This window comes from Ornithodoros turicata, chromosome 10 (genome assembly GCF_037126465.1).
Source record: "Ornithodoros turicata isolate Travis chromosome 10, ASM3712646v1, whole genome shotgun sequence".
Classification (NCBI taxonomy): Eukaryota; Metazoa; Arthropoda; class Arachnida; order Ixodida; family Argasidae; genus Ornithodoros; species Ornithodoros turicata.
Window position 1 is genome coordinate 26,179,143 of NC_088210.1, and position 12,034 is coordinate 26,191,176.

The 12,034-nt window shown below is 47.7% G+C and overlaps 1 protein-coding gene across 3 annotated transcripts in view; it reads right to left on the reverse strand.

Moving 5' to 3' along the window:
• The window catches only part of LOC135371271 (mucin-2-like), a 40,031-nt gene that overhangs the window by 20,155 nt on the left and 7,842 nt on the right, over positions 1-12,034 (reverse strand). For all 3 annotated transcript variants that reach the window (XM_064605365.1, XM_064605367.1, XM_064605364.1), the window contains one exon: positions 1,388-3,160. In XM_064605365.1, coding sequence (XP_064461435.1) covers positions 1,388-3,160 — 1,773 coding nt within the window. The remainder of the gene's footprint in view (positions 1-1,387; positions 3,161-12,034) is intronic.

The following is a 12,034-nucleotide window of genomic DNA, read 5'->3' on the forward strand; positions in this document are numbered from 1 at the left end:
GGTGATGGTGGTACCGATGTGACACATTAAAGGAGCATTGAAATGGCTCCTCCGCAAATTTGTCGTTTTTGACGGCGACCTGCGGCGACGAACGCAGCTTACATGTAGCATGCAAGAGAGCCCTCTGGTCTGTACACGTCTCCTCCTTCGAAGAGCGTGTAAGTGAACGAGGGAAGCTGATGTCACCTCGTGACGTTCGCAGTCGCGACGGGATGGCCAATCGGCTGACTGGTGACGTAAGCGGCGCGGCCAAAGCGCTGTGGCAGTAGCAGACGAAATCTCGGTGGCCAATAAGACCTTACGGCTGCCCCCCCCCCCCCGCACGTCTGCTGACGTCTCGTATACATGTATATCTCGTATATACGTCTCGCCATGGCGATGGCTGCCTCATTCGGGCATTTTTGTACATTTCATACGGCGAAAACACATAGACGGTCTGTTTACAGACATGTGACGTCACGAGAAGACCGGCTCGACGCATTATTTGTATTGTATGTATGAGTACGAGCACTTCCTGAAACATCAACAATGCGCGCAACGCGATACCTTCGAGGTACGGCGCGGCCTGGCTGCCGTGAAGTCGAGGGATGATGGGTTCCCATCGGCCACTGAGACACCTTTAACGACTTTTACGCCTCGGCGAGCCCTATCACCACCTTCACCACCACCACCACCATCACCACCTACGCCTCGGCGGCCTCGATTCAGCTGTTTGACGTCACGCTGCGAGCCACACGATTGGTATTTCTCTGATCTCCCAGGAATGACGTCAATCTGCTTCAATCTCGGTACGGGGTTCCCGATAGGAATGCGAGGGCTGCCGTTTTCAGTATCAGAAAGAACCAAGTTTTCCCCTGAACGTATGCAGCACTAACACCGCACAGTTGATCTTGCTCAGGGTGAAGAAAACCTTCTGAACCCGCCACTTTCCCGCTCGATCCCAGAAGAAGAAGAATAGTCTTTCGTCCTGAGGCACGTCCCTTACTTTTCTGGGCTTCCTTGTGACATGTCGTGCCTGTGCTACACTAAAAGTTTTTCTTTATTTTTCCCTTACTTTTCCCTTTATCTTTTTTGTGTTTATTTTGAGTTTTCTTTTTTCTTTTTTGGAATAGCAGGCCGGCATTAGCCTTACCGACATTCGCTTTTTTCCTTTTCTTTCTTTTCATTCTATTAAACATATCGCCCCTTTTCTGATATAGTTAGTCATGGCGTAACGATGATAGCCATGGTGTGTACCAAGTTACAAGATTGTAATATCGCGTCATTGTCACAACATTAACTCATGAACAGGAAAAATACAGACGCACTGCTAACTAACAGGTCCGCGGCCAGTTCCTTCTGTAGACAGCATTAAATTCACCAACATGTAAATTGAGAACGCACATACCTTGTCGTTGGCCCTCTGTTGTATGTTCTGTTTGTGTTGAAGAATCAAACGTTGTCGTGAATTGAGTGGGCGCACTAACAACTTCACTAAACTGTACACCAGTTGAAGTTGCACCCGTCGTAATGTTTGTTCCTGTTGTGCCTGTCGTCAGCGTTGGAACTGGGCTGACCTCGATGACGCCTTCAGAAGTTTCGGTGGCCATCGTGTTTCCCACTGTTGTCGGGACCTGCTCTTTGTCACCGTGTGTGCCACTAGCGCCACCTGAGTGCGGCTTCTGGGGCTTACCTTTGTCAACTATCTCTGTAACGACCCCTTGGTCCGGTTGCAGTATTAATGGGTTATCAGTGGGCATGAATGGCTGTTCCGGCATGTCTCCAGGTAACCCGATAAACCTGATTCTGTCCTGAGGACGTGATGTCTTTGGTGACACTTTGCCTTCGAGTTCACGAGAATTAAGTTGTTCTTCATCCACTTTTACTACTATGTCATGAACTCCTGCTGCCACTCCTGTGGCGGTTATGCCTGCCAACGATGTTGGCGATGTATGGGACGTGGTCGGTGGAACCGTTGTAGTCCATGTTGGTAAGTCTGTGGAATTAGTCAGGTCTGTGGAATTAGTCAGCGCTGCTTCAGCGTATGGTAAATCTGTCTCGGTCCTTAAGGTTACCCTCTCAACAGAGGTTTCTGTTCCTTGTACAAATAAAGGGTCTTGAGTAGATAATTCTATGACGTATGATGGCACAGTCGATGTGTTCCCTCCTTCCTGCTGCGTAGCTTCAAAGACTGTTGGCGGCAGGGTAGTGACCCATTCCTTGACCCTTGCTGTGATTGTGTCGCTCTTTTTCTGCACTTTAATGGGGCGGGATTCTGGCGGGGTTGGTACCAAGACAGATGGGTGCGTTGTCGTAGAAGGTGTGACACGTGACGCGTGAGTAGTTTCTGGGAAGCTCTCTGTAGACTGCACCATAGCAGCAGCAGCAGAGAAAGTTTCTGTTTGAAGAGGGCCAGTTTCTTCAGGCACGGTGTATTTTTCGGTTGGCAGCGCGTCGCCGATCTTTTTAACTATATTAACTAACGTCATGTCGGGCTTTGAGGAGTCGTATTCAGGAGCAGTGTCATCAGGAATGAACTCTCGTGTGAGGGACGGTGTGGTACGCTGTCGTTGACTGGGGAACCGCGAACCCGCCTGATTTCCCCCCTCTTCCGGTATCGTTATTTGTGCCGTCGCTACCTGACGTGTCCTACCATGCGTGAGACTAGATTCGCTTTGTGATTTAGTGGTCTGGTCCGTCGTCGTGTCTACGAGAGCACTGCTCCTGTCGAATACGTCACCGTTGAGACTGTCAGAGAGTTCGTTCTCTTGAACCGCGTCATTATGTACATTCTGTGGGCCGACTGAAACTACATTGGGCTGTGAGTACGTCGTATCAGATAATGCTGTACCATGGAGGAAGACATCAGCAGCGGTAACGTAGCTCTCATGTGACTCAGAGGCCTTGTAGGCTTGTGTCGTCGATTGTTCTGCTATCGGAGCATGTGAATGGGATAACAGAGGTATCGGCACGCCCGTGGACATGGCATCACGAATGCTAGCCAAGTGTGTCGTTGTTATGCGTAGTGTTTGCCCAGTTGTCTGTTTCGTGCTCTGCTGAAGGGCGGCGATTCTCTCGTTCGTTGGCGCGTGCCGATATGACGTTGAAGTTGATGGCGTTGATGACATCTGATGTTGAAAATGGTCATGGTAGACTCCGCCGCGGTTGATGCTGGACACGGCTGCAAATGAAGTAATTCACGATGTAGAAGCCTGTACCTTGTATTCACTCGTCATGCCTGCGCAATAATGGCCGTGTTTCGTGGAACAACTAAATGATAAACGGCACACTAAGAAATGATTCTCCACATGTCTTCAATTTGATGCATGTGCAGTGAAATACTTGACAACTGCTCCTTGGCTATCTCAGGCGCGAGAATAGACTGAGCCGACGTTCACACACGGGTAAATAAGTGTACAGTATAAACCCCAATTACACATCTACAGAAAAGTTAGAGAGGCGTTTGGACGCGCCCTTAAGCTGTTACGAGGGACGCGACAATTCAAAATAGTCCAAATGTCAGGGATTGACATCCTTAATTAATGACATTGACAGCTTTAATTCTGAATGATGATCATCAGAATATACTGATGATGAAACTCGAATGAGTTTCGAAACGTCAAACTTTTTCGTTGTTGTATTGTTGTTTGCCGGTGTATATACCCATTAAAGAGTCGATAATTTCAGGCACTATGAAGCCAGAAGGTCATAAACGTCACTTTTCCCAGCCTCAATGAATGTCCTCGACAGTGGTGCCGCCCCCGGCCGTTGCGGACAGTAGACCACGGATATAAACAGAGCTGTAGTGCCATATACTATTCTCATTTTCCATAGTTGACTACACGACAGTGAGCAATGTCACGACCTGGCGTGAAGATGACTATCAGATGGTGCAAAGGAGAAGAGCAGGTGCACTGGGCTGTAACGGGACGTAACGGATGTACCGACGAAAAGGTTCTCTTCGCAGCAGAAAAACAGCACACGTCCACTATCACAGATAATGCATCTGGCCACCAAGAGTACATGAACTAATGAGATGAGCTGTGAGTAATGAAATATTCTTCCCGGGGGAAGTTTCCGCTCGATGTGTGCTGTCGAAGAATGGTACCTATATCTGAAGAGCTTCGGGCAATCATGGGTGTCGAATAACCTAATGTTTCGTTAATTAGTCCGATGTGTCCCGGAACAAAATGAGTAAATTCGAAGCGACACAACAAACGCCTTTTGTTTTTATTCTCTACTTTTTTTTTCTTTCAGTAGTAAAGTATATCGTACCGGACATCCTCTGCCTCCTATACGGGCACACTGAAGAAGAAAACGGCTATTCCTCACTACTGCGTCCTACTGGTACGTCGTTCGCTACAGCAATCCTGTTAAACCAGTCACAGGTCTCATGAACAGCCTGCGAACTCAAGTCGTGCCATCTCGTTCTTCAGAGCCCCACCCTCACCACTCACCCTCAACGCATTAACCTCATCTTTTTTTTAAGTCTTCTTTTTCTTTAACTTATCTCATCCTTCTTTCACCGTTTGTTGGTTTATCCCTTTATTTCCTGATTCTTTTCTTTTCCTTTATTCTTCTTTCATTTCTTTTTCTTTTTTCTTTGCGGAATAGCAAGCCGACATCTCGTTTTGCTGACCTTTCCTCCCTTTTTCTTCTTTGTTCTAATAAATATATCCCCTCCCCCCCCCCCATTAAACCGCCCACCGCCTTCCCTTCTCCACCACCTATGACTCAATGTTTCCCGCACTCCTACGGTTCTCTTCGAAATAGGCCGGTTAAGTTCCCCAAACTGCACTGTTTGTGGCGCCGAAGCTGACATCCCACACCAACTCCTGTATTGTCAACAGCACCTTCACCATCGGAACACCCTCCGTTGCAGTCTATACTCCAGAATGCTTTAAACACTTTTCCTTTGCCCCCGTCTTGCACCCCAACCATGTGGGCTGTCACTGACGCCCTCCTTCGTTTTCTCAGAGCCTCAGGACTGCACGTGACTTCGTCATGTTGTTATAGTGTCTCTCTCTCTCTCTCTTTTTTCTATCCTTTTCCTTCTTGTTCTTTTTTTTTTTCTTTTCCGTTTTTTTTTCTTCTCTTTTTCCTGTTTTTTTTTTCGAATAGCAAGCCGACTCTTTGCCTGCCTAGCCCCTCCTTTCCTTTTTTTTTATAATAAACATATCCCCCCCCACCCCCGCATTAAACCGCATGCCATTCATATCGGTGCTAACAAGGACTTCTATAAAAAAAATTTCAAACCTGTGCTCATCTCTATACACTCTAAAAAAAGATGGTGGTGGTGGTAAAGGTGCTCGCCGTTGTCGGCCTCACAGTGGCGGGCAACGTCACGACCAACGTTCTGGGGGGGAATATGCGTCCTGGGCCGACTTCTAAGGGAACTGTGCCAAGATATAAACAGAATTGTAAAAATAGAGGAGTGGGGGGTGCCGAAGTAGTAGATTGCCGCTTGCTTGTGCTATGTCATTCACGCAAAACATCTTCAATCAGGCATTACGACAGCGTCGCAGTAACACTTAACCTTCTTCTATGGACCACACCAAACTGGTTTGGTTCAATGTCCTTCCTCGCCAGGAAAATCAATTAGTCTGACCTGATCTCTTCCCAATTGTACTTTCATCGGCAGCGACAACAGCCGGAACTGCCGCTTGCATGTATTTACATTCGCAGAGAGACAATGGGGAACCCAAAGTGCGCGCATTCGCCGGTGCGCAAGATCGCAGAATTAGAGCACACGAATACAACAACATTGGGCAGTTAAGTGGCAGTACCAGCTCGCGTGGCTCAGTGGTTAGCAGGCTTGCTATGTCACGTCGAGACTGGGAGGTACCAGGGTTCGAATCCAGGTGCCGGCTGTGCTGTTTGGGGTTTCTCCTGGGTTTTCCTCAAACACTTTCGGTTCCCTTCGGCACAGTTTCCTTAGAAGTCGGCCCATGACACACATCCCCCAAGGGCGTTAGTCGTGACGTTGCCGACCTCCGTGAGGCCAACGACGACGAGCCCCTTCAGCACCACCATCACCAGTAGCCGCTCATAGTCATGCGCTAACACAGAATTTAAAAAAATTACAGTTTCAGAATAGGGTACCCAGGCGCCCTGTGGTCCCAAAGGAATAAGGGCCCGCCCCTGCTTGGGTTTTGGAGACGTGCGGTGATGACCTTTTATTTTTTCGAGACCGCAAAGCGCTGGGGTACCTGGAACTCCCTAATAACTAGAGAGACCGGTTGTTACAATTGCAGTTCAGCTCTAGCACATCGCAAACTGTAAATGTTCCCTAAGTGCGAATGGGTACAGGACTGTAGCAAGCATATCTCTCTCGTGGGGTACACGATATCGGTAAGTCAGTCAAGATAGTTTGTTTCTGTCGGGACAATACAGAACTTTATAATGCGGGGCCCAAGCGCTTTGGAATCCCTCCAAAATTAGGAGTCGACACTGCGCACTTCGCGAAACACTCCTTGGGTAATGAGCATGCGTAGTAATGTCCTCTTATGTTTTTTGCGGTGCCCCAAAGCGCTTGGGTAACCTGTTATAAAACCGCCTAATGTATAGTATACTTTTAACCTACGTGAGATCATGCAGTCGTCTTCGCTTGCGCAACTAATCAAATGACATAAATGGAGGTTAGCCGGTGAATAGACTACGTACTACGATTCATCGTCATGGTGCGCAGCGCTCACTCATCACCTTCACACAGCAGAGCTCTCGTCTTTTCAGACGTTTCTTTTTTTCTCTACTACTCTTGGAGTAGCTTAATTGTCCTGCGATGAGCAGGGTCACATCTCCATTTTTTTCCCCCTACCATCATAATCAATTACGTACTATAAAAAGCACGAGCGTGGGCGAACGAGAAATACAACACAGCACACATCTGCGTCGGATTTATTTTCTTCGTGCGCCCACGCTCGGACCTTTTTGTAGTGTGTCACTTGCGTAAGGTTGATACGGACCGACTTGTCGGGCGCCAAAAGTAGACACTCATTCCCGTGCAGAAAGGTCAGTGAAATGTTTCCAGAAAAGGCAAGGTAATCACTTATACGTATGTCAGCGAACAGACTTCGAAAGGAAGAAAGCAAAGAAGAACGTAAGACCACTAGACAAGCGAGGGTGCTCAGTCATCTTCTGGCATACCTCGGCGAAACTCACTCATGCTCAGTGTGGCGAATGAGCTGAGCGCGAGGTGAGTGAGCACGAACGTGCAACCGTAGAGCTGAAAACGGAGTGGGTAATTATGTGTGAGCAGAGAGGGAGAGAGAGAGAGAGGGAGATGAAGAGAAAGTGAGTGAGTTTGTGTGAGCAAACGAAGAACCGAGCAGTGAGTCAGTGGGTATGAGTGAGCTGGAGTCACAAGTGGCCACTTGCCCTGATATTCACCTCAATAGTTTATTTCCTGTTGGCACCGGGAAGCATCTGTTGCTGTGACCTGTACAAGACGGAGAGGGAGAACAGGAGGAAAGCGTGCGAGGCAAGGGTGTTAGTATGTTTCTTGGGTCACTCTTAGAAAAAAGGGTGGAATAGTTACACCTATATAAGGAGGTAATAGTTGTTGATGTTGTGCCTAAAAAGTTGCAAAGTTCTACCTGCTACCTCATTCTCTGCCACGAACGATACGGTTACCGCTTGTGATTTGGTGAGCAAAGGGGCGCACGCCTTTTTGCAGCAATTTGGATATGTGATAATTGCTTTTACCACCCTTTTACACCCTTTATCAGACTCTATGTTGACCTAGGTGGTAACTATAGAAGTTACCACTTTTTCACACCTTTTTTTCTTGGAGTGCGAATGAGCTCTCATCTGTCAGGGAAGACTTCCGCAGAACCCAGGGAAGACCTTGAGACGGCGCAGCAGGTCGTGTGATTCGATGTAGCGGGAATTTTCGGTTGGATTGAATTGGAGTTAAAAATATGGGGATTGCAGCTCCACAAGTATGGAGCTACACTCTAAGAAAAACGGGTGCGAAAAGGTGGTAAAAGCAATTATCATATATCCAAAATTGCTACAAAAAGGCGTACGCCCCCCTCACTCACCGAATGAGAAGCGATAACCCTATCATTCGTAGGTAGCAGGTAGAACTTTGCAACCTTTTAGACATAACATATGCGACAACTATATATTACGTCCTGAATTGTGTAACTGCTCCACTCTTTTTTCTAAGAGTGTAGATCATTATGTCCGTCTTTTAAAAGACGATATTGAACCACCCGGATCTGCCGTTATCAGGGATAAGGATACAGTATTCTTATACGTCAGAGTAACTCTTTGCGTGCGTGAACAACAATACTCAAGAGCGAAGATGTTGTCAAACAGGAACTCTTCAATACGTTGCCAAGGGAGATGTACCACACACGCCAGGAAACGTTTTTGTATCCAGCGTATATGAAAGCAAGAGACTTTCGCGTATCAGAGTCCTGACATGTAATTTAACGCCGTTCATTCTTGCACTGTGAATTCATTCGACCGCAAAAGAAAAAAAAACTGTCTGTGCCGCGAACCGTGGAGACCATATAATCTTTGCTAGGAACAATCAATAAGGGAACTTCGCAGTAATAACGATGAAAATGCAGAATTGGAGCATTCAGATTCATGGCAGAAGCCTAGAATGGCTGCTGTGCCACGTTGCGTAGACCTTTCCCCCAACCTAGAAACAAAGCACAGAGGAGAAGATAGTTGATGGAAGAAAAGAAGCACTTGAGGCTTTGTGTGTATTTGTCCTTTCTATGTGTTCCAGCCTCAGAACATCAATTTCCATCACGAGAAAATAGAGGTTATTTCTTGCGAAATTGTGCCTTATGCATGTCGCAAGACTTTATATCACTCGGCATATCACGGCCGACGGTTTAATTCAAAGTATTTTCCCTCATGCTCACGAACCATGTACCTGGGACTCTTACAACAGTGCGCGAAATGCAATCTCCTACTGTTTCCCTTCTATTTTCTCTCTTTTTTTTATCAGCATTAAACATATCCTCCTATTCTGTGATTACTCATTTACTCACGTGCATTTACTCCCTAATGGGACTAATTTTTGTGGCAATGCATTTAGACCCCCCAAAAACTAAAATTACTCATTTTTTTAGGGCGTGTACCCAGGTGGCGCGCAAGAGTTTAGGAAAAAAGCTTCATTCGAAAGTTTGGATTCCAATCTTACCACCGGTTGTGCTCTCTGAGCTTTTCCCCCTGGTTTTCGCGGCACACTTTCCGGACGCATGTCGGTAGAGTTTCCCCTGAAGTTAGCCCAGGTGGCGTAATAATCGCCCAGTCTCACACTTCTTCCTGCTGTCCTCCCTCCCTCTGTACACCGCTCGTAGCCACAGTTGCTTCGCGGTGATAACCAATTTGTTTTATGAAAATCCTTTGTAGAGGAGATAGGGCCACTTTACGTGAGTCCTTATAGTAGGTGACTGAATGTCCACGAGGGCAGGCTGTGATGGGGGAGCTTCCCAACGCGTTGCATCCCTCCAGGACTGCGTCGATGAAACTATTGCAGAGGAATACCACCTCCTCCACTGCAAATGTTTTTACCTTCTTAGTTGCCTTCGTTACTCTAGTTAATAATACCTTAGTTTGCCTTCGAACGTTGCCTTCTCAATAGACCATTTTGCAAAAGTAAGCGCTACCTGTGGCACGCAAGAGCTCATGGGAACTTTGAGCGCCTAAGAGCATTACGAGACTCCCAGAGGTGGAGGTAGAAGAACAACAACATTCCCTGTGTGCGCAGCAACAGCATCAGCCGGGCTAAACCATAACTGAAGCAGACGACGGCGCAGTGTCCTCAAAGTTCCCATACTGCTTTGCGTCGCGTGCTTGGTGGCGCGCGCATCTTTGTAAAGTGGTGTATTGGTTTCATTTCCCGAATCGCGCACACACGCGTTTTAATTAGTCACGTAGTATTAGCCAAGCCCTTGTTCAGTGTCATCCACAGCTGGTTTTGCACCACCGATTGTACTGCAAAAAGCTCTCTCCTACCTCCACTGTACCGTTAAAATACGCAGCCGCACGTCCCGTGCAAGATATGCACGGTTTTGCGTGCACTTTTCTGCTGATCAATAATGTCTCCAAGAAGAAAAACAGGTCGAGTTCTGTGGAGTCGTACAAATCCCGTCGTGCAGCAAGGGGTGTACATAGCGTAACACTCACTATAGCGCGCGACGGTTGGTTCGGCGAGGGATCGTAGAAGCAAAACGGTGTACGTTCCGTAGTTTATTAAACCCTCGCTCAGCACACCGCTGTTTTGAGACTGAAGCAGCCGGGAGTGCGATGGTTATTTGCGGTATGCAGAAGGAGAGGTAGTGGAGGTGACGTGCTCTACACGCCTCGCCGTTGAAGAAGGAAATGAAGACGTATATGGCTTTCGAAATGGCGCCGTTCGGCCGTTACGCGCATTGCACGCATTCTCGAGCGTGGAATATTGTTCTAAGGGTCCATTCCGACTTCGTTGCGCCCCGGGGCTTCGGCAATTAGTGAGCACGCCTGACTTAAACTCGCGGGAACCGCCGCGAAAACATTGGCGACACGCGCGTGTGCGAGTGCGTTGTGCGATGAAGTGTTTTGTAAGGCATTTTGTCAAGCGCTTTTATGTTACGGCCATGACCGTCACGGGGAAAGTTGCCGAAGCAGCTAGGACTGAAACGCTAATAGACGTCTCCCTGTTTGTAAACAAATCGCGTCGTATAGTGTTCGACAGCGCCACCAATTTGGTAGAGTTGAACTACGCCCAAAGCTATAGGGGCGAAAAAGGTCGCCCCCGGAAGCCACGGACTTGAGGGGATTACGATGGTCTCTGAAAGGGACGCGACCTTCTGTCCTACTTTTCTTTCCATAGGAGGCAGCGAACAAGTGCCCATTCGTGGAACCCAGCCGGCTCCCCTTCCGAGTTGTTTCGGTTTCAGTCTGTCTACAAACGTCATGATGACGTTTCGCGGGTAGAGATCTATTGAGTCGCTGTTCCCAATATGGCACGCAACTATACGCTGGCGCTTTCGAACTTCCATCAAATCGACTTGAAGCGTTTAATTCTTTTCTTTAACGGGTCTTCGACGGTCAACGCAAGAAACGTTTCAGGCTTGTCGTTAATCACTGGTACCATCCTCATTGCGCAGCTTCGTGATAGTTCACCAACGAGACTGTTCCTTGTTCAACAACGAAGTTCAAGCCCTGTCGTATCTCCTATGTCCCGGCGTCACAGTTCCGCGGGAGACGTGCTCTGAAGCTCTTCGATGTGCCAATGGCTTCGGCGTCTCTGCTTCAGCCAGATCGCCGCCATTACTGATAGATATTATTGACAGACTGTTTCAGATGGACACAAACGGTGGCTCTGATCGACATCACCTAGATTACAGAAGACGTGGTATAGAGAGTGTGTTCCAATACTTGACTCTATGGGCGCGTTCAGTAGCGGCACCGCAGCGCATGGAGTGCGCTCCTATTTACTAAACGGGATATCTCCTTTTGCGGAGTGTGGCGCTCCCGCGCTCCTATACACACAAGTCGGAGTGCTTCTTGCGCTCTCCACCCTCCTCTCTGGTTGGGCTCATCTGCACATTAATTAATATTTTTAAGGCTGCTGACGGAAATGAATATTCAGTAACACCCAGAGGCCTAGAGGCGCTTTGCACACGCAACGTGCACACATCACGTGCCCAACACAAACGAAACGAAATAGAACGGCGAAATGGAAGATAAATAGACGCCATTTTTTTAAGCACAGAAGACATTTTAGCTGGGAAGTTTGAGTTCATCCACAGGGTAGAGTAAACAGAAGAACCGCTTCTGAGACACAGGACCGTCAATGGAGTTTGCTGTCACCAGTCTTTGTTTATGGTATCGCTTTACGACGGTGACCCCCGCGGACAGGACTTCAAACGGAATAACATGAAACCGTGTGAATATGGGCATGTGCTGTAGCGACTGTAACGCGATTGACGCTTTTCGCGAAGAAACTATCCGTTGGCAGAAGTTATCTGCAGAGAGAGATAGATAGATAGAGAGAGAGATACATGATGACGATGATATGGAGATGTCTTCCGCTCATTGAGCAGAA